Below are 27,359 nucleotides of genomic sequence, written 5' to 3'. Positions count from 1 at the left end.
TCCATTCAACTTCATGTTTGACACTTTCCACTCGACTTCGTGTTTGACACTTATAATTCACAGTGGATTTGCAAACTTGGGAATAGCCAAATATAACGGGCACAAATCTTTGGAGGCCACGCTTGTAGATCTCCCCAATCGTGAAACTCTGCTGTCAGCTATCAAGGCAAGAGCTGAGATTTTCATAGCAAGATCACGTTTATCGAAAGACAAAGCAACAACTAAGAGTCAGCAACGTAACAGTTCACAAGTAGCAGGTGAGAAGCAACAGGGAAGAAGTAGCAGGTGAGAAGCAACAGGGGAGAAGTAACAGGTGAGAACAAGTGACAAGTAAGAGGTGACAAGTGAGAGGAGACAAGTAAGAGGTGACAAGAGGTAACAAATAACAGGTGACAATCACAAGCAACAAACAACAGGTAACAAATTACAGGTAACAAGTACCAGATGCTAGTAACTAGTAACAATCAACTAGTAACAGGAAACAACTGGAAACGGGTAACAAGTGACAGTAACAAGTGTCAGATCACAGCGTACCTGCTTGGCTATGGCGGCTGCAGTCTTAACATTATCTCCGGTGAGAAGAAACACGTCAAGTCCTTTTTTCTTTAATTGGTAAATAGCAAGCTGAGCCTCAGGCTTGACTGTGTCAGACACGGCTAGCATGGCCACCACCAAACCTGTAACACGGCTAGACAATATTAAATCATAACTGCTAAACAATGTTCAGCCCCAATTGTGGCCACATCTACTGCAGACAGTGTGAATAAATGGCGCTAAGGCTATCAAGGATCAACTTTCACCAAATATATGGATGACAATGACGGACAATTTAAAAAAATGGTAACATGTTCAAAGTTGATTAAGGTTTAGGCAGCAATGTTATCCGCATTCTAGTAATCTTTTACAAGTACTAAAATGTTAAAACCTTATACATTTTAGACATTTTATACATTAACAAGTTTTAAAGCATTTCTGGTTAAAGAATAACACTGATTCAAACAAGTGCATTTTCTAAACGCCGTCAAAACAAAGCAAACTTTTGCACCTTCAGACGCCTTTAACACTCAACGTAATGTATATGTGTTTTCCCATCATTCCTGTCATTCTAGTACATTTTTAATGGGCTAGCCAATCAGAAGGCTTTCAACAGAACATTCACTAACAAACCAATCAGAGAAAGCTACGAACAGAACGTTCACTAACAACCCAATCAGAGAAAGCTACCAACAGAGCATTCGCTAACAAACCAATCAGAGAAGGCTATCAATAGAACATTCACTAGCAAACCAATCAGAGAAGGGTATCAATAGAACATTCGCTAACAAGCCAATGAAAGGCTATCAATAGAACATTCACTAACAAGCCAATCAGAGAAGGCTATTAGTAGAACATTCGCTAACAAGTCAATCAGAGGAGGTTATCAATAGAGCATTCACTAACAAGCCAATCAGAAGGCTATCAATCGAACATTTGCTAACAAACCAATCAGAAGGCTTTCAACAGAACATTCACTAACAAACCAATCAGAGAAAGCTACGAACAGAACATTCACTAACAACCCAATCGGAGAAAGCTACCTACAGAGCATTCACTAACAAACCAATCAGAGAAGGCTATCAATAGAACATTCACTAGCAAACCAATCAGAGAAGAGTATCAATAGGCCATTCGCTAACAAGCCAATCGAAAGGCTATCAATAGAGCATACACTAACAAGCCGATCAGAAGGTTATCAATAGAACAGAGGATGAACAGTATTACATGTCAACTAATAGAAGAGTAAGGGCAAAGGGTAAAGTGACTAGCTAACCATTGATGGCGCACAGCACTGCAGTTTGGCCTTCATGCTCTTGGTTTGACATCTTACAATCCATCTCCTTTGTTACCTTCAAACCATTCTTGGCCATCCAATCACGGTTGCCCACTAGCAGGTCAAACTTGGCAGACGCACTTGCCCCCTCTGCAAGGAAATAACTCACAATAGACGAAGAGCAGCTGTGTCCAATATTCTGTCTGACAGTCTGACAGGTGGAAAGGTGTGACAATAGAGAGATGTGACAGTCTGACAGTCGAGAGGTGCAACAATCTGACAATCGAGAGGTGTGACAGTCGAGAGGTGTGACAGTCTGACAGTTGAGAAGTGTGACAGTTTGGCAATCAAGATGTGTGACAGTCGAGAGGTGTGACAGAAAGGATAGCCAAGGATATACAGTAGCTGGTCAGCTCATTCAGTCACCTTCAACTACCTGAGCATACATACCAATTGGATGTAGTTCGATATCATCGCTGGCGGCGGCAACCTTTGCATTAGAGCTGGTAGGCTTGTAGCTGAGGTCAAGATCTGCCTGAGAGAGAGGGCGACTTCTCTTGGATGAATTGAGCATCTGACCGATGTTACTGACTTGGCACTGAATTCCATAGCCTGGCACAGCCTTAAAATCATGCACATTTCCAAGGCTCTCCGTGTTGAGTACCTATAGCACAAGTAGAAAGCACGAAGCTCTCAATCTATAAGTTTATGAATGAGCAATAGTGACCAAAGAGGTAATATGGCCATCGAAATAGGAGGCCAAATAAGAGGAACCTTCTCCATTAAAAAATGATTTCCGAATTATCAAAAAGTCATGGACCAGGATGCAAAAAAATGAAGTTTCAGACTAGGAGAGGCTACTACACCATATTCTATGTTGTAGTAAGGAACTAGATTTACCTCCCTTGTTCTGATATTGCATCAAAATGTTGCCCAGTGTGTACCTTCATGGCTGCCTTCTTAATGGTTCACATAATATATACAGTCAAACATGGATAACTCGAACTTCACGGGACCGAGCGAAAGTGTTCGAATTATCAGAGCGTTCAAGTTATCAGAGCACTGTTACAAGTCCATGTATTTACTTATTTATTAGTAGATACATGAACATATACAAACTATAATATAAATCATAAGCACAAATGGCTTGTTTCAAATTAAATGCTTCTAATGTAAAGTTTAAAACGTTTTTATCAAAAAGTATAGAGACTTTTTTATTACTTGAGAATGCTTGTTGTTTGAGGTGATGTTATTGCCAGGACGTTTTTTAGATTGACATTGGCAAAACTTGATCGTTGTTGAAATGCTCAAAAGAAAAGACATCTTTTCCTTTTGAGCGTTTTACCCACGATCAATTTTGTCGATTTTTTTAAAGTTTATGCAAAGATTACCTCACGTTACCTCGCTTCCGAAGGGCTATCGCTACGCGGATGTTTGGTATCAATCAAATTTCACCAACCTTTAGAAAAGTCGTTGACACAAATATTTTGCCGATGGTGGTAATAACGACGCTTATGAATTATGAAAAGTTGAGGTTTACCTCTATGGCTTGGAATAAAGTGATTTTCTAAAGCGATAACAACCGTTTCGGTAACCGTTGGGCAAAAAACAGTTCGAATTAACAGTGTTGAGTTCGAGTTATCTATAGCAATTTATCATTACGTGGGAACGGACCAAAACAACCGTTCGAATTAACCATGTGTTCGAGCTATCCGTGAGCTATATATTATATATATATATATACAGTGATATATATATATATATACCTATATATAACATGAATATAAAAATTGACTTGTTTCCATTGGGGAGCAAAAAACCAAAATGCTATGTCTATTGATATGGTTAAGAATAACCAAGTAGACTGATTACTAATATACTATGTCCGAGTCTCTATACGGCCGAGTCTTTATACGGCCGAGTCTCTATACGGCCGAGTCTATACGGCCGAGTCTCTATACGACCGAGTCTCTATACGGCCGAGTCTATACGGCTGAGTCTCTATACGACTGAGTCTCTATACGACTGAGTCTCTATACGACTGAGTCTCTATATGTCCGAGTCTCTATACGGCCGAGTCTCTATACGGCTGAGTCTTTATACGGCCGAGTCTCTATACGGCCGAGTTTCTATACGGCCGAGTCTATACGGCCGAGTCTCTATACGTCTGAGTCTCTATACGACTGAGTCTCTATATGTCCGAGTCTCTATATGGCCGAGTCTCTATACGGCTGAGTCTTTATACGGCCGAGTCTCTATACGGCCGAGTTTCTATACGGCTGTGTCTTTATACGGCCGAGTCTCTATACGGCCGAGTCTCTATACGGCCGAGTCTCTATATGGCTGAGTCTTTATACGGCCGAGTCTCTATACGGCCGAGTCTCTATACGGCCGAGTCTCTATACGACTGAGTCTCTATACGACTGAGTCTCTATACGACTGAGTCTTTATACGGCCGAGTCTCTATACGGCCGAGTCTCTATACGGCCGAGTCTTTATACGGCCGAGTCTCTATACGGCCGAGTCTATACGGCCGAGTCTCTATACGACCGAGTCTCTATACGGCCGAGTCTATACGGCCGAGTCTCTATACGACTGAGTCTCTATACGACTGAGTCTCTATACGACTGAGTCTCTATATGTCCGAGTCTCTATACGGCCGAGTCTCTATACGGCTGAGTCTTTATACGGCCGAGTCTCTATACGGCCGAGTTTCTATACGGCCGAGTCTATACGGCCGAGTCTCTATACGTCTGAGTCTCTATACGACTGAGTCTCTATATGTCCGAGTCTCTATATGGCCGAGTCTCTATACGGCTGAGTCTTTATACGGCCGAGTCTCTATACGGCCGAGTTTCTATACGGCTGTGTCTTTATACGGCCGAGTCTCTATACGGCCGAGTCTCTATACGGCCGAGTCTCTATATGGCTGAGTCTTTATACGGCCGAGTCTCTATACGGCCGAGTCTCTATACGGCCGAGTCTCTATACGGCTGAGTCTTTATACGGCTGAGTCTTTATATGTCTGAGTCTCAATATGACTGAGTCTCTATGCGGCCGAGTCTTTATACGGCCGAGTCTCTATACGACCGAGTCTCTATACGGCTGAGTCTCTATACGGCTGAGTCTCTATACGGCCGAGTCTCTATACGGCCGAGTTTCTATACGGCTGAGTCTTTATACGGCCGAGTCTCTATACGGCCGAGTCTCTATACGGCCGAGTCTCTATACGGCTGAGTCTTTATACGGCTGAGTCTTTATATGTCTGAGTCTCAATATGACTGAGTCTCTATGCGGCCGAGTCTTTATACGGCCGAGTCTCTATACGACCGAGTCTCTATACGGCTGAGTCTCTATACGGCTGAGTCTCTATACGGCCGAGTCTCTATACGGCCGAGTTTCTATACGGCTGAGTCTTTATACGGCCGAGTCTCTATACGGCCGAGTCTCTATACGGCTGAGTCTTTATACGGCTGAGTCTTTATACGGCCGAGTCTCTATACGGCCGAGTCTCTATACGGCTGAGTCTTTATACGGCTGAGTCTTTATATGTCTGAGTCTCAATATGACTGAGTCTCTATACGGCCGAGTCTTTATACGGCCGAGTCTCTATACGACCGAGTCTCTATACGGCTGAGTCTCTATACGGCCGAGTCTCTATACGGCCGAGTCTCTATACGGCCGAGTCTCTATACGGCCGAGTCTTTATACGGCTGAGTCTTTATATGTCTGAGTCTCTATACGGCCGAGTCTTTATACGGCCGAGTCTGTATACGGCCGAGTCTGTATATGACTGAGTCTGTATACGGCCGAGTCTGTATACGGCCGAGTCTCTACACGACCGAGTCTCTATACGGCCGAGTCTCTATACGGCCGAGTCTCTATACGGCTGAGTCTCTATATGACTGAGTCTCTATACGGCTGAGTCTTTATACGACCGAGTCTCTATATGTCTGAGTCTTTATACGGCCGAGTCTTTATACGGCCGAGTCTTTATATGGCCGAGTCTCTATACGGCCGAGTCTCTATACGGCCGAGTCTCTATACGACCGAGTCTCTATACGGCCGAATCTCTATACGGCCGAGTCTCTATACAGCCGAGTCTGTATACGGCCGAGTCTCTATACGACCGAGTCTCTATACGGCTGAGTCTCTATATGACTGAGTCTCTATACAGCTGAGTCTTTATACGACCGAGTCTCTATATGTCTGAGTCTTTATACGACTGAGTCTCTATATGTCTGAGTCTCTATATGGCTGAGTCTCTATATGCTTGAGTCTCTATACAACTGAGTCTCTATACGGCCGAGTCTCTATACGACTGAGTCTTTATACGACTGAGTCTCTATATGACTGAGTCTCTATATGTTTGAGTCTCTATACGGCTGAGTCTCTATATGACCGAGTCTCTATACGACTGAGTCTCTATACGGCCGAGTCTCTATACGGCCGAGTCTTTCTACGGCTGAGTCTTTCTACGACTGAGTCTCTATATGTCTGAGTCTCTATATGTCTGAGTCTCTATATGGCTGAGTCTCTATATGACTGAGTCTCTATACGGCCGAGTATCTATACGGCCGAGTCTCTATACGGCTGAGCCTTTATACGGCTGAGTCTCTATACGGCTGAGTCTCTATACGGCCGAGTCTCTATACGGCCGAGTCTCTATACGGCCGAGTCTCTATATGTCTGAGTCTCTATATGACTGAGTCTCTATATGACTGAGTCTCTATACGACTGAGTCTCTATATGTCTGTGTCTCTATATGTCTGAGTCTCAATATGTCTGAGTCTCTATACGGATGAGTCTCTATATGACTGAGTCTCTATACGACTGAGTCTCTATACGGCAGAGTCTCTATACGGCCGAATCACTATACGGCTGAGTCTTTATACGACCGAGTCTCTATACGGGCGAGTCTCTATACGGCCGAGTCTCTATATGACTGTTTTTATACGACTGAGTTTCTATATGTCCGAGTCTCTATACGGCTGACTCTCTATATGGCTGAGTCTCTATATGGCCGGGTCTCTATTGGCTGGCAACGACTCAGTCATTTGAACACCCTCGCAATACATTATATTGTATTGATACATCATCTTGTATTGTCTTATATATTAACAATACATTGTCCTCAATATTGGCCATAGATGTTGCTTTCTTCATCAAACTATTTTTGGAGAAAGTCTAATAGAAGCTTCAAACAAGAAATGGCGAGGTGAATAGAGGTTACCAATCAGCACAAGTGTTTCAGCTAGCATACTTGGTAGTAAGATATATAGCAGCAATGATTACAGCTCGAGTCTGGGAGAAACCTGTCCGACCACTTTTGTTTTGAATGACCACAAATTAAAAATAGTTTAAAATATAATTTTGCGTCTGCAAGACATCCGTGCCAAGGTACCAAGGTGTCTTCAGTCTTCAACAATGAATTGTAATATGTGAACTAATCAAAACTGCATACAACAATAAAAATTGGAAAAGGTGTTTGCTAACTATGCCATCTTTTTCATGTTGCCTGGCACCGTCTTACTAACATCACGTGCAGCAGCTACAGCCAGATATATAATATATTCTTTCTTCTTAAGACATGTTTATTCAAATAAAATAAGAATAATTGAATGATGACTTGTACAATAAATAAGAAGCTAACTCCCAACTTGTACAGTAAATAGCTTTGCTCAAGAGCCCACCTACCTGCTTGACATATTTGACAATGGCATTAGCAATTGGGTGCTCACTGCTAGCCTCAGCTGTGCCAACCACAGCGAGGAAAGTAGAGAGAGAGACAATGTTCTCATCTATAAAATAGGCGACCTTGGCAACCCTGGGCACTCCGTGAGTTATAGTGCCAGTCTTATCAAACACTATAGTCCGAACCTGAAAGTGATTGAAGCATCAGTAACGGAAACGTTATTATCTGATAGGTATAAATACTAGAGATACTCTAACGGGAAAAACATACTCTGATAGGTATAAATACTAGAGATACTCTAACGGGAAAGACATACTCTGATAGGTATATATACTAAAAACGCTCTAGCAGGATGTACATGAAAGAAGGATAACAAACCTTATGGGTAGTCTCCAAAGGCTCTCCGCCTTTTATTAGAATTCCGTTGGTAGCTCCAACTCCGGTACCCACCATGACAGCAGTAGGTGTAGCCAACCCAAGAGCGCAAGGACAGGCTATCGCCAACACAGTTATGGCAAATTGGAAAGCATTGGAAAATACCTTCTCTGCCAAGACAGATGCTGTTGTATTCTATAACAAGATCGACAAGTTTTGACCACATGAAGCAGAATATTTGTGAGTATGACATCGAAGCTGACTATTTTAGGTATCACCTAATAGGTAATGAATTCTCTCATCTTGTGGTACTTTGGTCATTTATCCGAGCACCAATATTATTTATTCAATAGAACAATCAACAGAAAATTGATTTGGTGATATTAATGAATAAAAGCTATGGCCAGTTTAGCTGCAATTAAATGATCAAATAATAAATTTGCATGTGACTGCCAAACAACAAACTAATTGCTAAAGAAATTGTAAAAGAACACGTAAAATGGAAGTCAGTGTTTTACCTGATTGTAATCTTCGAATATAGTAGATGGTTGAGAGTAGCCAATGGCCAGCCATGTAACAAGCGTTACCAAAGAAATAATACACACAACAGGTACAAAATAGCCTGCAATGGTATCGGCCAACTGCTGGATGGGAGCCTAAAACATTCAATTTAAACAACTAGGATGTGCATTTGAAGAGGTCAATTGCATACCATTTACTTTTGGCAAAACAAAGAGATCTGTATATTATTAGAAGAGTAAATGTTACTTGTTAAGACTAAGAGATATATCTATCAATATAAGAGTAAGAGTTACTTGTTAAGACTAAGAGATATATCTATCAATAGAAGAGTAAGAGTAACTTGTTAAGACTAAGAGATATATCTATCAATATAAGAGTACGAGTTACTTGTTAAGACTAAGAGATATATCTATCAATATAAGAGTAAGAGTTACTTGTTAAGACTAAGAGATATATCTATCAATATAAGAGTAAGAGTTACTTGTTAAGACTAAGAGATATATCTATCAATAGAAGAGTAAGAGTTACTTGTTAAGACTAAGAGATATATCTATCAATATAAGAGTAAGAGTTACTTGTTAAAACTAAGAAACCTATCTATCAATAGAATAGTGAGAGTTACTTGTTAAGACTAAGGGATATATCTATCAATATAAGAGTAAGAGTTACTTGTTAAGACTAAGAGATATATCTATCAATAGAAGAGTAAATGTTACTTGTTAAGACTAAGAGATATATCTATCAATATAAGAGTAAATGTGACTTGCTAAGACTAAGAGATATATCTATCAATATAAGAGTAAGAGTCACTTGTTAAGACTAAGAGATATATCTATCAATATAAGAGTAAGAGTTACTTGTTAAGACTAAGAGATATATCTATCAATAGAAGAGTAAGAGTTACTTGTTAAGACTAAGAGATATATCTATCAATATAAGAGTAAGAGTTACTTGTTAAGACTAAGGGATATATCTATCAATATAAGAGTAAGAGTTACTTGTTAAGACTAAGAGATATATCTATCAATATAAGAGTAAGAGTCACTTGTTAAGACTAAGAGATATATCTATCAATATAAGAGTAAGAGTTACTTGTTAAGACTAAGGGATATATCTATCAATAGAAGAGTACGAGTTACTTGTTAAGACTAAGAGATATATCTATCAATATAAGAGTAAGAGTTACTTGTTAAGACTAAGAGATATATCTATCAATAGAAGAGTAAGAGTTACTTGTTAAAACTAAGAGATATATCTATTAATAGAAGAGTAAGAGTTACTTGTTAAGACTAAGAGATATATCTATTAATATAAGAGTAAGAGTTACTTGTTAAAACTAAGAGATATATCTATTAATAGAAGAGTAAGAGTTACTTGTTAAGACTAAGAGATATATCTATTAATATAAGAGTAAGAGTTACTTGTTAAGACTAAGAGATATATCTATCAATAGAAGAGTACGAGTTACTTGTTAAGACTAAGAGATATATCTATCAATATAAGAGTAAGAGTTACTTGTTAAAACTAAGAGATATATCTATCAATAGAAGAGTACGAGTTACTTGTTAAGACTAAGAGATATATCTATTAATATAAGAGTAAGAGTTACTTGTTAAAACTAAGAGATATATCTATTAATAGAAGAGTAAGAGTTACTTGTTAAGACTAAGAGATATATCTATTAATATAAGAGTAAGAGTTACTTGTTAAGACTAAGAGATATATCTATCAATAGAAGAGTACGAGTTACTTGTTAAGACTAAGAGATATATCTATTAATATAAGAGTAAGAGTTACTTGTTAAAACTAAGAGATATATCTATCAATAGAAGAGTACGAGTTACTTGTTAAGACTAAGAGATATATCTATTAATATAAGAGTAAGAGTTACTTGTTAAAACTAAGAGATATATCTATTAATAGAAGAGTAAGAGTTACTTGTTAAGACTAAGAGATATATCTATTAATATAAGAGTAAGAGTTACTTGTTAAGACTAAGAGATATATCTATCAATAGAAGAGTACGAGTTACTTGTTAAGACTAAGAGATATATCTATCAATATAAGAGTAAGAGTTACTTGTTAAGACTAAGAGATATATCTATCAATAGAAGAGTACGAGTTACTTGTTAAGACTAAGAGATATATCTATCAATATAAGAGTAAGAGTTACTTGTTAAGACTAAGAGATATATCTATCAATAGAAGAGTAAGAGTTACTTGTTAAGACTAAGAGATATATCTATTAATATAAGAGTAAGAGTTACTTGTTAAGACTAAGGGATATATCTATCAATAGAAGAGTACGAGTTACTTGTTAAGACTAAGAGATATATCTATTAATATAAGAGTAAGAGTTACTTGTTAAGACTAAGAGATATATCTATCAATAGAAGAGTACGAGTTACTTGTTAAGACTAAGAGACCTATCTATCAATAGAAGAGTAAGAGTTACTTGTTAAGACTAAGAGATATATCTATCAATAGAAGAGTAAGAGTTACTTGTTAAGACTAAGAGACCTATCTATCAATAGAAGAGTACGAGTTACTTGTTAAGACTAAGAGATATATCTATCAATAGAAGAGTACGAGTTACTTGTTAAGACTAAGAGATATATCTATCAATATAAGAGTAAGAGTTACTTGTTAAGACTAAGAGATATATCTATCAATAGAAGAGTAAGAGTTACTTGTTAAAACTAAGAAACCTATCTATCAATAGAATAGTGAGAGTTACTTGTTAAGACTAAGAGATATATCTATCAATAGAAGAGTAAGAGTTACTTGTTAAGACTAAGGGATATATCTATCAATAGAAGAGTACGAGTTACTTGTTAAGACTAAGGGATATATCTATCAATAGAAGAGTACGAGTTACTTGTTAAGACTAAGAGATATATCTATTAATATAAGAGTAAGAGTTACTTGTTAAGACTAAGGGATATATCTATCAATAGAAGAGTACGAGTTACTTGTTAAGACTAAGGGATATATCTATCAATAGAAGAGTACGAGTTACTTGTTAAGACTAAGAGATATATCTATCAATAGAAGAGTAAGAGTTACTTGTTAAAACTAAGAAACCTATCTATCAATATAAGAGTAAGAGTTACTTGTTAAGACTAAGAGATATATCTATCAATAGAAGAGTAAGAGTTACTTGTTAAGACTAAGAGATATATCTATTAATATAAGAGTAAGAGTTACTTGTTAAGACTAAGGGATATATCTATCAATAGAAGAGTACGAGTTACTTGTTAAGACTAAGAGATATATCTATTAATATAAGAGTAAGAGTTACTTGTTAAGACTAAGGGATCTATCTATCAATAGAAGAGTAAGAGTTACTTGTTAAGACTTTGGAATGCATGAGCAGGCTTATGCATGAGGAGGAATACCTTGCTTGTCTGAGCTTCCTCAACTAGTCGAACAATTTGAGCGAGAGCGCTGTCTGTTCCCAAATGAGTGGCCTTCACCAGTAGAACTCCCTTCTCATTGATACTACCTCCGATAACGCTGCTGCCTGGCTGCTTGTTCACTGGCATCGATTCTCCAGTGATAAGAGATTCATCACAATTGGATACACCAGATATGACTCTTCCATCAACTGGAACCTTTTCCCCTTCAGAATAAATCTGAAACTTTGAAACCGCTTCTACATGAGCCCTTACGTCATCAGAATGGCTGAGTTATGAATAGAGCAACTTTGCTTGCTCTATTATCAGAGAAGGCAGCCTCCAATCTTTGCTTGCTTGCTTAAAGCAATGATATACAGCCCCAAAGGATAGCCGACGGCGCTCACATGAGCGGGGTTTAATGATGAAGCTCTGTTGGAATTAACCCGAACACGGCACCCGAACAAACAAATATGCTGGATAAAGCACCTTGTAAATTTACGAATATTATGAACTATAGCGGTTATTTTACTTATCTGTTGAATTCATTTTGTTGTCAAATAAATATAGTATCCCAATATTGTCACCGTTATGATCAGTCAGTTGCCATTCACAAGCATTCGTGATATTAATAGTCACAATCGTAAAATAGCTCAAATTCGGTTTTGCATTTAGATTTTGAGTATGAAAACTACACTGCACAGCTTTGCCTGCTGTCCCATCTTATTGGCAAGGTAAAACAATGTGAAACCGATGAAAGACTTCGTCATTTTATATTAGGGGTGGCAAAATATTAATCAAAAACTAGAAAAAAAATGCCGTTGTTCGGGTAATTATATTCAACTTTAGGCATATACTACGACCTTTACTAATTTTAAAATTACTAAAAGTAGGTAATTTGAAATGTTTTATTTTGATTAGATACATTATTTTGGTTAGGTATTACCCCTACATTGCAGAAATTCAATGTTTGCTATTGTGACCCGTCGGGGTCTACTGGCTGAATAAGCTAATGAAACGATAACAGCGATTCGTGTTTTCTAAAACCTAACAAGGCAACGCGACCGCCCCGCGAGAGTTGTGTTTGCTTTGAAACCCAGGCTAGCACAATCCTAATAGAGCTCCATCATTAAACCGCGCCCATATGATAGCCGTCGGCTATCCTTTTGGGCTGTATATCATTGCTTAAAGTCATAAACATTTCAAACTGATAAATGACTAGATTGTGTTTACTTGTCTATGGTAGCCAGTAAGTACATTCACTATGATATAAAGGGTTGTCTATGGTAGCCAGCAAGTACATTCACTATGATATAATGGGATGTCTAAGGTAGCCAGTAAGTACATTGACTATGATATAATGAGATGTCTATGGTAGCAAGTAAGTACATTCACTATGATATAATGGGATGTCTATGGTAGCCACTAGGTACATTCGCTATGATATAATGGGATGTCTAAGGTAGCCACTAAGTACATTCGCTATGATATAATGGGATGTCTAAGGTAGCCAGTAAGTACATTGACTATGATATAATGAGATGTCTATGGTAGCAAGTAAGTACATTCACTATGATATAATGGGATGTCTATGGTAGCCACTAAGTAGATTCGCTATGATATAATGGGATGTCTAAGGTAGCCAGTAAGTACATTCACTATGATATAATGAGATGTCTATGGTAGCTGGTAAGTACATTCGCTATGATATAATGGGATGTCTAAGGTAGCCACTAAGTACATTCGCTATGATATAATGAGATGTCTATGGTAGCTGGTAAGTACATTGACTATGATATAATGAGATATCTATAGTAGCCAGTAAGTACATTCACTATGATATAATGAGATGACTGAAGTCAATTGAGCAGATGTTGGGACAGTGCACCCTCAGGATACGATTACCCTGATATACGATTTTTTACCTTATGAAGTGGAACATGATAATTTTTTTACCACACTATACGAATATTTTTTACCAGACGAATTCAACAAAATTTTCGCCCGAGTTTAGATTAGGCAGTCGGTGTGCTTATGAAGTACGTCAATAAATAAAGACGCCAAAATGCTGTTTGCTTGTTTGCCGAAAATATTTTCCCAACACCTGAAAGAAAAACGACAACTGATTCCTCTCAGCTCAACAATTCTCGTGTGTAAAACGATAATACTTTCCCTTTAAAACCAATAGCAAAGTGGGAGTCGCGATCTCTTCAAACAGGTCAGACAACTTCTCTTAACCTACCAACAAAAATCCACTTTATTACAAAAACAGCATCATCCGGGCTTTCCTGCCGGATTAGGTTGAAAAAAGTTTGAAACAGGCCAGGTAAAAGTTACAGTAAAAGCGAAGACCGAAACTGATTGAGTGATAAAATTTTAGTAATAAAAAGTTGAAATTCAGTAAAATAGTTGAAAATACATACCAAAACTTAGCTTCAAGTGTGTGTGTGTGTGTTTAGTAAGCTTAACTTATTTGAGGGGAACTCAAATTTATGTTATACGTACATCTGTCTTGAAGGTAAAAACTCCCTATGGTACATTCTAATGCTACATTTTATTGCAGATCATAACCACTAAATACACTAAAGTTACTAGAGGTAACTATAATAACTAAGGTTAACGTACTATTTTGTTACTAGTTTTTAATGTGTACTGCACTTATATAAATTTTGATGATTTTTACTAGGGAATGCTTGCATTATATATTTACTATGGTTTTTATAAATTTGCATACGATTTTCTCATCATACAATGCCAACCCTGGAACGGATCAAAATCATATTCTGAGGGTGCACTGTATTGGCTTTGATTGGGTTAAAATAAAAGCAAATGCAGCTGATAGAATTAATAAAATGGCTTAAAGATGTACTCGCACAAAATTCTAGTTGATTTTATCAGAAGTTATCGATTGTTTTTGATGCTTGAGGTGATCTGACTGCCAGGATTTTTCGATATTAAAATCAACAAAACTTGATTGCGGTTAAAACGCTCAGTTTTAAACGGGTGGTAAACTTATGACATATAAAATGGTGTATGGGCACAGATAAATATATGAATATTTGAGTGATAAATCTATGGCCTCTTCTTTGGCCAATGATCAGCATGAATTTTTTATTTACTTCGCAATAAATGTTATCATTAGCAAACTAGTTGTCTGTGATCTCAAAGATTCTCGTTGTTAGGGAATTCCCTATCCGCAGTTAGAATTGGTTAAGTTAGGCATTAGCATAAGCGAAGATGATCTCTCAAGATGGGGTGATGCGTGACTTTTAGTAAATTATCTGGGCAAAACTTGAGGAACGAACGTAGTAACACTATGGAACTGCCGACGATTATGGGGGAAGTTATTGATTTACTGAATGATATCTGTTTCAACCAGTATCTCATTTAATTGCCTAACAACATTACAACTTGGCCTCTAGTTCCAGCGAAAATGTTTCAGACTTCTTTGAGCATCAGGTGGTGAAAGATTGGGGCAGACAGCCTATGGTTAGAGCTGACAGGCATGATGCTGCTGAGGAAGATATGAGAATGTGGGTAGCTATATCTATCATTGTGTTTGAGTCTCTTCTATCTACCAAACTAATGTAAAAGAAATAATTTTACTACTCATGAATACATATACTAACGAGAAACATAGCAAAATCGATTGTAGTCAGTCAACTCGTTATTTACTACTCGACAACTCTCGAGTTAACAAATATAGTCTAAAAAACATAGTCTAAAAAACCAAAAACATAGTCTGAAAAAAACCCAAAAACATAGTCTAAAAAATCATCATGCAAAATATCCGTCGCATACTCATCCAGAACATATTGAATACACCATAGCCCTGTTGCCACCTGTGCCACAAACTTCTCTGACAGATGGGTTTATACAGTGTAATCAGAGCTGTATTGGCAAGTACTTTGGCATAGCAATGGACTAAATATTAAAAGCTACTCGAGAAATTCTATGCTCTACACTACTAAGTGAAAACTGGCGGCGAGTCCACGCCACAAACCACAAACCACCGATCAGGTGTAGGAGGGGCTTTATTAACCCTTTGCTAGACAAGTTTATTTTCATCATTGAATTGGCGGGTTGAAGTTAATTTAAAAAAAATTGATGTTATGTTTTGCATTCACTATTTTGGTCAGCTCAAAACAAAACATTATTTTGTTTTGTACTTTATTAACTTATCAACAGTAATCAGTAGAAAATTTTCTACAAATGATAATAATAACTACATAACATTGACTATACATGACTTTTTAGGGATACAGTTGGTTTCGTCATATATTTCAACATATTCTTCTCGTACATGCATTACTTTTATATAGTACCTAGTTTCGCATGTGAGTAGCAACTGAGAACTTCGCTGATACAAAGAACTAAATTTACTCCACAACCGAATTACCATAGACTGACAGAATCGTAGTCGGTACTCATATGTTTACACAGCATTTAGAGGAAACAAATGGGACAAATTTTAATTACCTTGTTTGAGACATTTGAGCAATATGTATGTAGCTAGATTAGAAATTTTATTCCAACAACCATGAGCAAATATAAATTAAAATACGGTATATGCCAATAGAGCCGCGTAGCACTTCACTTTGATAGCAATAGCCGATGCGAATACGAGTGAGAGACAGACGGTCTATATACATCATTTTGGGCAAGTCGGAGAACATATTTTACTTCTGAGCGTTTTAACCGCAATGAAATTTTGTCGATTTTAATCTTGAAACCTCTAAGCAGTCAGACCACCTCAAACATCAAAAACAATCGCATAAAATAGAATAATATTGTCTAATAAAATCAACTAAAATTTTGTGCAAGCACATCTTTAAAAATTGCACTAGCTAACGAGTGGAGCCCACAAAGACAGCCAGATATGATATGCCCTGAAACAGTCACCTATATGCTGACTCCTGACTGTTGTCAGTTCCTAGGTTAATCATACCTGGTACAACCTTGAGAATGTCTCCCCGTTGGAGGAGCTCAGCATTAATCCGCTCTTCACTCTTCACATTGCCCGCATCATCGAGTGTAACAAGCAAAGCCTCTGTCGCCTGTAGTGACATTAGCTTGTGAATGGCCTCGGAAGTTTTACCTAAATGGATCGGAAAGAAGAATTGGAAACAGCAATAAACTTCTATGCAAAATAGTATCTGCTATCACCATATGACTGACCCCTGCAGGTGCTCTATCAAAGGACAAACTATAACACATAGATCTGCAAGATTGACTTTGAACTAAGCGCGCTGTGACATGGTAGTTTTTTATTTCTATAATCAACTTAGCCGCTAAATTCTTGTTAATGCATTTGTTCATGCTTGTTTTATTACATTTGTGTTGTTACCACCTAATAAACCATAATGGAGCAATTATACTCGTGAAATGTAGAACTTTGAAGTTGAGCACAAGCCAGTATACATATAAAAATGAATATATACATATATATACATGTATTTGTATTATATGCATTTGCATATATATTTATAGAAAAAAATATATCACGAGGAGAAAATGCTGCACAGAGAACGAATAAAACTACGAATGGTATGTTTATTACATCATTACATTGATTAACTCAAAATTATTTACTCATAACCACCTGTTAACCACCTGTTGGTGTTGAGAAAATGACGCCGAAAACATAGAACTTGCACAAATAATAGCCTATAACGAAAAAAAATAAAACAATGCAAAAACGCAATAAAAATTATCCCTTGAACAATTTTTTATTCTCTTTGGAATGCTTTGATAACACAGTGGAACCTCAACTTAAGAAATTAATTTGTTCCAGCAGCCATATTATTAGTCAAAAATTCCAAAAGTAAAATCACATTTTACCATATTAATGCCCTAATCCATTCCATCGCCCAACCAAACTAAGACATAACATTGTATAATTTGAAAGTACATGTAATGATTAAAACGTATAACAAATAGATGTTAGATTTATATTCCTACATAATAAATAAAAAAGCACACCTGGAAAGAAAAAAGAACAGAGAAATAACAGATAAAAACTACGAATGGTATGTTTGTTTATCTAAATTTCTGTCTCAATGGCGTTAGCCATTTAGATGAGGCCAAGTGACGAGTGCAGGAAGTAAACAGTAGTAAAAGGAGGTGGGAGATGTATTGTTGACTTGGTTTTGTTTTGCTTAGAATAAATGCTTTAAGAACGCAAGTAGAAAGATTTATTTACGTCAGCACAAACTGAAAAGCTGCGTCATCTTACAGAAAACACTGAACTTCAATTGCTAGACCTTCAACTTCAATACCTAAGTTGTCCTACTCTGTATGTGATATATGATAACTCCAACTTATATAACAGTGGGAGGCAGCTACCAACAGTTGACAGCCGAGAGCAAACGTATGTACAAAACTGAACACCTACATTAAATTCTTGGTAAAATTAAAATGAAGACACAGCAAAATTGCAAATCCTTTCATTTTTGCTTTTCTGTTTTTATGTCCATTTTTCTTTTTAAACAAATAAAGCGAACGGGCTAGTATACAAGCTTTTCGATCTTGCGTATCGAGAAATACTTGCGTAAATCGAAGCAATATTAGTCCGAAAAATTTCATACGTAGAGCTTTTTGTAAGTAGAGGTTCCAGTGTATAGTTATAGTTAGCTTTTTTAGGCAGTTGTTAAAAAGGATACAGTGTTCTCCTTCAGTTTCAGACTTGCCTGCAGTGGGCTGCCCTTTGTGTGATTCCGTTCAGGTACTGCTGGCCGCATACACATATGTATTTACTGCAGCCTAGACGGTACTATATGTGAGCAGAAATGGTAAAATTGAAAATTTTTGGTGCTGTCATATTTCTAATGCAGATGAGAATAGGAGAATCACAACGGCGGTTTGTGTAATATTTAGGATTTGGTTTTTTGATGAATACGAGGCCATCTACCAGGCCATCTACCAGGCTATATACCAGGCTATCTACCAGACCATCTACCAGGCTATCTACCGGACTAGCTACTAGGCTATCTACCAGACCATCTACTAGGCTATCTACCTTGAAAGGTCATCTACCAAATCCTTTGACAAAGAAAATGATGTAGGAATCATAAATTGCCAATGCTCTAAAATAATAGCAATTGCCTTGACCAAAATAATAGCAATAGTGCACATTTTGCCTTGACCTGTGCTTCTGGTCATGCACAACCCTGCTGAATGAGTATAAATCGTTACAAATATAACTGCCTCTCCCGAATGGTGTTTTGCAAAATGATTAGGCTGCTTTGGAACATGGGTCAGGGGTAAAAAGATTTTTCCTAAAGTGACGGCAACACTTGAAGCAAAAGGCAACTGACCTTTAGCGATGTGCTCAAGCCACCTGCCGAGACTGATGAATGTTACAAGCATAGGGGTGGTCTCAAAAAGTGTCATAGGGCTTCCCTCCATGCGGACTGCCATAGCACCAAGAAGGACACCCACAGAGTATACGTAAGAGATGCTCGTAGCAAGCACAACCAGCACATCCATGTTAGCTGACCGGTGCTTGATCGCTTTGTAAGCGTGAATATAGAAATATCGCGCGCCAATAAACTGAAAAAAACATAAAAACATAAAAACATGAGCTCGATGCGTCAATCAAGGAAGTTGCTTGACAAAAAAAGCACTGTGTCAGCCAATGCAATACTCGGAAAGCATTATATGAGTGGTCATTTGCATTATTAATCCCTATTCATAATGCATTAGTTCAAACACTGATAATCCATATCATTGAGCAACAAAATACAAAAATACAGAAGACACCACCACAGCCATTTTGGTTAAAGGTTGACTTGCAACAAAATTCACATTACAGTTATTTGGTATCAAAAGATTCACCATGTCTTACTCTGTTGTGTTGTAGGTGCAAAATATATGAAAACGTGATTACAAGCTCTTAAAAGCTCAAAAACGAACAGTTAATCGCAGCCACACGAGACCGCCGTAGTTTGGATTCGCTTTCCAAAACAGCACAAATGGGCTGTAGTTGTTACAGGATGGTTTCTGTTTACACTTTCATGCAACCTCAATTGTCAAAATATTTTCACAAATATACTTCACGCATTCAATAAAACCATGTCTAATGTTTTTACGCGTCTGTTTTATCGTCATTGTAATGCTGTCACTTTTAGCGCTGATATCTTATAACTTACCGTAAAAAATCGTTAAACTTTCTATCCTTACCTCGAAGGAGTATATATCATTGTCTGATAATCATGACGAGCCTGTTGGTTACCTGTGATAATCGAAAAGAGCTGCAAAAATTATTTGCGAAGTATTGAGTCACGTGATCAGATTACGACTTGACGATTGAATAATGCCGAAAGAAAACTGTAAAGTAGCGAGCATCTATATTTGATACGGGGTCTTCGGTAAAACCCAAAGTGTTTGTCATAAACTAGTGCTACGATAAGTTTTACATTAAGCTTTTTATTGGCCTTTCAATTCACATGAGAACATACGTGACAAGACGATAACCAAACTGGAATGACTACGTCAGATAAATAAACAGATTCCAATCTACGGCGGCTTTTCGTTTTTGAGCTTTTAAGAGCTGGTAATCACATTTCCACGTATTTGACACCTACAACACAACAGAGTAAGACATGGTGAATCTTTTGATACCAAATAACTGTAATGTGAATTTTGTTGCAAGTCAACCTTTAAATATTTTCGTAAAATCTTCAAAACAAACCATGGCTGGCAGCATATTCATTATAACTTTGACTAGGTTCCAATCACAAGTATTCCTACTGAGCGTTGAAAACAAACTTACAAATTTTGCTAATACAAGTGATGAGAAGACCAGAGCCAGTTTGCGCCAGCTCATATCTTGTTGTACTTTGGACAATATATTAAGTTAAACAAATACGTATCCGGACTCTCAAACACACCGAGTTCCTATTTAGAGTTTAGACGTAGTGCTGGTGAAGGAGCCCTGCACGCATCCTTTACAATCCTTTACATGCATGCATCCTTTACCTGCACGCAACCTTTACCTGCACACATCCTTTATCTGCACGCATCCTTTACCTTCAGACATCCTTTACCTACATGCATCCTTTACCTACACACATCTTTTACCTGCATGCATCCTTTACCTGCACGCTTCCTTTACACACAGTTTTACAAAAGAATCAACTTCAGGAGAATTGCAGCATAAACCGCATCAGTAGTTCTGCAGACGAGTGATGATTTACCACAGCTATCCCACTGATTGGTAAGGTGACAGACAACACATGATCTGATCCCACTGATTGGTAAGGTGACAGACAACACATGATCTGATCCCACTGATTGGTAAGGTGACAGACAACACATGATCTGATCCCACTGATTGGTAAGGTGACAGACAACACATGATCTGATCCCACTGATTGGTAAGGTGACAGACAACACATGATCTGATCCCACTGATTGGTAAGGTGACAGACAAAACATGATCTGATCCCACTGATAGGTAAGGTGACAGACAACACATGATCTGCTGTTGAAATTCTATCCCACTATATCATGCAACTATTTTACATATGTTGTACATTTTACTATCTGCTATAGTCTGAAAAGTTTCAATTGTGTTCCTAATATCATTTAGGATGAAAGGATTAAAAGTGAATGAAATGTACCTGAACTGGAGTGGCGAGCACACCGAGTAGCAAGTTGGAAAGGCTCAAACCAGGAATGAGGATCAATTGTCTACAATACAGACTAGAGTTCAATGTCATATAGCAGTGACACATCATAGTGGCATGTAGCAGTAACACATTGTAGTGGCACGTAGCAGTGACACATTGTAGTGTCATATAGCAGTGACACATTGTAGTGTCATGTAGCAGTGACACATTGTAGTGTCATATAGTGCTGACACATTGTAGTGTCATACAATGCTGACATATAGGGTCATACGGTGCTGACATGTTATAGGGCCATACAGTGCTGAGATATTATAGAGTCATACAGTGCTAACATATTATAGGGTCATACAACATATAGAACAAAGTAGAAAAATTGCCTGCAGTCATATTTTTAGAACAGGTGAAATCTTGAGGGTGCACCCTCAGGATACGCAGTGCACATTCAGGATACACAGTGTACCTTCAGGATACGATTTTGATCCGTTCTAGGGTTGACATCGTATGGTGAAAAAATCATATGTACGGGTATAGAGACCACAGTGATTATATAATGCAAACATCCCATGACAAAAATTGTCAAAATAGTGTATAAGTGCTGTACATATTAAAAATTAGTAACAAAATAGTATGTTAACCTTAGTAGCTACTAGCTGTGCTTTCTGGCGTTGCCCGGGTATTAAAAATCAGCTTATAAACAATGAGAAGTAATGAGAGTTGCCTGCCACTTGCTATTAGCCTGAAACATTGCCAATGGAAAATTTGAGTACGCTTACTAATGAGAGCTATTCGTCTTCGGGAAGTAACGCAATCATCCTGCGTAGTACGAAAAACCATTAGGTATTTGCTTTCATATGGTGACATACATTGGCTAGTGAACAAATCAATCTCTGGGGCCTAATTGGAACGGTGTACTGGTGAACGAGAGTGTCCGAGATCAAATCTTCTTCAGTACGAATTCTATATTCCAGGATTTTAATAGCTATAGCTGGATGGACATCATACACACCAACACTGAGAAATATATAGATAGCTACCTATAGTAACTTTATTATATTTAGTGAATTTATTGGTTATGATCTGCATTAAAATGTAATGCTACAATGTGTTATGAGCAAAACTACAAATCGTAAAAAGTTCTTACTTTCAAAATAGATGTGCGCATAACAAAAACTTTGAATTCATGTCCAATACGTTTAGCTTAGTAAACACACACACACTTGAAGTAAAGTTTTAGTATGTATTTTCAACTACTTTATTGAATTTCCACTTTTTATCACTTATGAGTTTCTGTCTTCGCTTTCACTATAACTTTTAGCGGACCTGTTTAAAACATTTCTCAACCCAAATCGGCAAGAAAACCCGAACAATGCTGTTTTCGTAATAAAGTGGATTTGTTACAGCAGGTTAAGGAAAGTTGTCTGACCACTGGACCATCTGTATAGAGAGATTGAAACTCCAACTTTGCTATTGGTTTTCAAAGGAAAATATTACGGTTTTACACACGAGAATTGCTGAACTAAAAAAAATCGGTCATCAAGGTCTATTTCAGGTGTTGTGAAAATATTTTCAGTAAACAAACTTTCGGTGTCTTTGTTCTTTTGACGTACGTTATAAGCACACCGACTGCCAAATTTGAATTTGGGCGAACAGTTTGTTGAATTTGTATGGTGAAATAAGATTCCTATGGTGAGATGGAAAAATCATCATGTTCCACTTCGTAGGGTAAAAAACTCATTTATCAGGGTAATCGTATCCTGAGGGTGCACCATAATTACTTTAAAGGTATTGAATTTAACAATTTTCTATCAAATCCTTACATCTTGGAAAAAAAATTCAATTTGATAGATGTGTGATTTTAAATGAATGCCATAATGTTGTAAAGAATAATTAGTATGCTCTATATGTACTCGATGTACTCGATGTACTCAAGGGTACTCGCTTTAGTGACCATTCACACTGTAAATACTGGGTTTTCATAGCCATCTATGCTGTCTGTACTTACTTATGCATTGCCATGTGGACTATCATGATGATCATGCTGGGCAGTCCAAAGATAAGGGAGATGAGGAAAGAATTCTTCCAGATGCGAATAACTTTTTGATGTTCCTTTTCTAATGACTGACTGGTGTCTTTATCGACCAGCGAGGCACCATAGCCCATGTCCTTCAAAATCAATAAGTGAAGATGAGGCCGTGTTACATATGTGAACCTGTGAACAACCTTGTGTCATAATCCCTAGCACTAGCATATGGAAACACAAGCACTCCCTAGCAGTAGCATATAGAAATGCTCAAGAGTTAAAAACATATATTTGATGTGTAACACCCAACACAACCTATATTTTATATGTCTAACACTCAATAGAATATATATTTGATATACATTGATATACATTACATAAGTACAATAGTGAGAGTTGGTTGCTAAATTATAGGACTTAAAATGCAAAGCGCTAACCTCTAAGGCAGCAATGATGTTTCTCACACCTGTTCTTTCATCATCAAATACAAATCTACCCTTGCTGGTAGCGAGAGCAATAGAGCATTCCAGAATGCCAGCTACAGAAGCCATTCTGGATTCTATCTGATGAACACAAGAAGAGCAGGTCATCCCTGAAATCTGCAAAGATAGTATGACAAAGTGCGTTGACAATCAGGTGGTACCTCAACTACATTCTTTACAAAAAGCAAAAAATTACAGTCCAGCCGAAACCTATTAAAATAGTTCATGATGAGATTCTCCTGAATGTCAGATTCATCCTAATTTCGTGAAAACACTCCCATAGAAATACATAATATTTATTTAATTTGTTTCACAGCTCAAAAACTATATTTTATATACATATAAATATATAGATGTACATGTTATATATGAATGTACATGATATACACTTGAATATATTGAACACTTTACATGTATGCAAGAAACTGAACTATTGAAGTGATAATCAATAACAAAAGAATGTGTAGGATTAAGGACACAGGATCTTAGTTCTATCTTCTACTAACTGCTACTAACTGCTATGACAAACTCCTACTAAGCACTACTAGTAACTACTACTACCACTACTACTAGTAACTACTAATACTATTAACTACTACCACTACCTACTATAACGTAGATTCCAGATAACAAAGAATTTATGTGAAGCTTTAGCTTTGTACTACGTAAAAAACTCCATAAGGTAGAGTGTCAAGGTAGAGTGTCAAGGTAGAGTGTCAAGGTAGAGTGTCAAGGTAGAGTGTTAAGTCGGGAAAGTTCTCAAATTTGATTTGAATGAAAGCATGAACTTGTGAGAGAAAAAGTGACGTGCCTATAACGTTATAGCTATTATATATATATAACTTTGGTGACATTCTAGTTCGTCATGATAAATCGTCAGATGTGTCGACAAAACAGAGAATAAGGTACAGTAGATGACATATTGTTTATAAATACATGAAGGTGATCGGTCGATATTGGTTAAAGGCGATCCAGTTACAGTGTCGGTCTATCAATCTGCATGTCGTGAGTCGGAGTATCGTTGAAAGTTCTCTTTATCCTAATCTTGACCTCTGGGTGCGGATAGACGATGAACAGGTAGTACCGATTTTTTATAGTAAAAATATGCTTTGTTTTGGGTTATAGTGGACATATAAAACACTTGTTACTAGTTTTAATTTGAAGAATAAACTTTGTTGCTTAGAATAAATAAGCAAATCGTTGCAAATGAACACCGAAGATGTGCCTATGCATTGACTTATTGTAAAATTACGGCAATCATGGTCTATAAAACCAGTGAAGTTGATAAGAAAAAAGAGAAAGGATGTTAATCCAGAGCAATAATGCTGCAGTTAAGGTGCAGCCCACAACTTCAAAAGTTATGTCTAGTTTATCCTTTTTGTATAGCCAAAGGGGTGAGCTTGAAATTTTTTTTAGGATGAATTAGGCAATTAACATGTATTTTACTCTTCGCATAACATAAAATCCCTATAACGTAGATGTTTCTGCAACGAATTATTTACGTTGTAGCAGCGCCTACTGTACTACTAAGCTTTCAAACGCTAGCTTTAACCTAGGATACTCAATTGAAATGCTATCTTTAGCCATAGGATACTCAATTGAAATGCTAGCTTTAACCGTAGGATACTCAATTGAAATGCTAGCTTTAACCATAGGATACTCACTTGAAATGCTAGCTTTAACCATAGGATACTCAATTGAAATGCTAGCTTTAACCGTAGGATACTCAATTGAAATGCTAGCTTTAACCATAGGACACTCAATTGAAATGCTAGCTTTAACCGTAGGATACTCAATTGAAATGCTAGCTTTAACCGTAGGATACTCAATTGAAATGCTAGCTTTAACCGTAGGATACTCAATTGAAATGTTAGCTTTAACCATAGGATACTCAATTGAAATGCTAGCTTTAACCATAGGATACTCAATTGAAATGCTAGCTTTAACCATAGGATACTCAATTGAAATGCTAGCTTTAACCATAGGATACTCAATTGAAATGCTAGCTTTAACCGTAGGATACTCAATTGAAATGCTAGCTTTAACCGTAGGATACTCAATTGAAATGTTAGCTTTAACCGTAGGATGCTCAATTGAAATGCTAGCTTTAACCGTAGGACACTCAATTGAAATGCTAGCTTTAACCGTAGGATACTCAATTGAAATGCTAGCTTTAACCGTAGGATACTCAATTGAAATGCTAGCTTTAACCGTAGGATACTCAATTGAAATGCTAGCTTTAACCGTAGGACACTCAATTGAAATGCTAGCTTTAACCGTAGGATACTCAATTGAAATGCTAGCTTTAACCATAGGATACTCAATTGAAATGCTAGCTTTAACCGTAGGATACTCAATTGAAATGCTAGCTTTAACCATAGGATACTCAATTGAAATGCTAGCTTTAACCGTAGGATACTCAATTGAAATGCTAGCTTTAACCGTAGGATACTCAAGTGAAATGCTAGCTTTAACTGTAGGATACTCAATTGAAATGCTAGCTTTAACCGTAGGATACTCAAGTGAAATGCTAGCTTTAACTGTAGGATACTCAATTGAAATGCTAGCTTTAACCGTAGGATACTCAATTGAAATGCTAGCTTTAACCGTAGGACACTCAATTGAAATGCTAGCTTTAACCGTAGGATACTCAATTGAAATGCTAGCTTTAACCGTAGGATACTCAATTGAAATGCTAGCTTTAACCATAGGATACTCAATTGAAATGCTAGCTTTAACCGTAGGACACTCAATTGAAATGCTAGCTTTAACCGTAGGATACTCAATTGAAATGCTAGCTTTAACCGTAGGATACTCAATTGAAATGCTAGCTTTAACCGTAGGATACTCAATTGAAATGCTAGCTTTAACCATAGGATACTCAATTGAAATGCTAGCTTTAACCGTAGGATACTCAATTGAAATGCTAGCTTTAACCATAGGATACTCAATTGAAATGCTAGCTTTAACCGTAGGATGCTCAATTGAAATGCTAGCTTTAACCGTAGGATACTCAAGTGAAATGCTAGCTTTAACCGTAGGATGCTCAATTGAAATGCTAGCTTTAACCGTAGGATACTCAATTGAAATGCTAGCTTTAACCGTAGGATACTCAAGTGAAATGCTAGCTTTAACTGTAGGATACTCAATTGAAATGCTAGCTTTAACCGTAGGATACTCAAGTGAAATGCTAGCTTTAACTGTAGGATACTCAATTGAAATGCTAGCTTTAACCGTAGGATACTCAATTGAAATGCTAGCTTTAACCGTAGGACACTCAATTGAAATGCTAGCTTTAACCGTAGGATACTCAATTGAAATGCTAGCTTTAACCGTAGGATACTCAATTGAAATGCTAGCTTTAACCGTAGGATACTCAATTGAAATGCTAGCTTTAACCATAGGATACTCAATTGAAATGCTAGCTT

General features: G+C 37.2%; 1 protein-coding gene across 3 annotated transcripts in view; it reads right to left on the bottom strand.

Moving 5' to 3' along the window:
• The window catches only part of LOC137401544 (copper-transporting ATPase 1-like), an 82,390-nt gene that overhangs the window by 23,697 nt on the left and 31,334 nt on the right, over positions 1-27,359 (bottom strand). For all 3 annotated transcript variants that reach the window (XM_068087957.1, XM_068087959.1, XM_068087958.1), the window contains exons 14-25: positions 23,887-24,048; positions 23,432-23,592; positions 21,421-21,490; positions 19,114-19,348; positions 16,746-16,895; positions 11,801-12,024; positions 8,399-8,536; positions 7,884-8,075; positions 7,508-7,690; positions 2,261-2,474; positions 1,811-1,960; positions 535-677 (exon numbers count right to left, since the gene is read on the bottom strand). In XM_068087957.1, the coding sequence (XP_067944058.1) occupies positions 535-677; positions 1,811-1,960; positions 2,261-2,474; positions 7,508-7,690; positions 7,884-8,075; positions 8,399-8,536; positions 11,801-12,024; positions 16,746-16,895; positions 19,114-19,348; positions 21,421-21,490; positions 23,432-23,592; positions 23,887-24,048 (2,022 nt within the window). The remainder of the gene's footprint in view (positions 1-534; positions 678-1,810; positions 1,961-2,260; positions 2,475-7,507; positions 7,691-7,883; positions 8,076-8,398; positions 8,537-11,800; positions 12,025-16,745; positions 16,896-19,113; positions 19,349-21,420; positions 21,491-23,431; positions 23,593-23,886; positions 24,049-27,359) is intronic.

This window comes from Watersipora subatra, chromosome 8 (genome assembly GCF_963576615.1).
Source record: "Watersipora subatra chromosome 8, tzWatSuba1.1, whole genome shotgun sequence".
Classification (NCBI taxonomy): domain Eukaryota; kingdom Metazoa; phylum Bryozoa; class Gymnolaemata; order Cheilostomatida; family Watersiporidae; genus Watersipora; species Watersipora subatra.
This window is presented reverse-complemented; position numbering and strand designations above follow the sequence as displayed.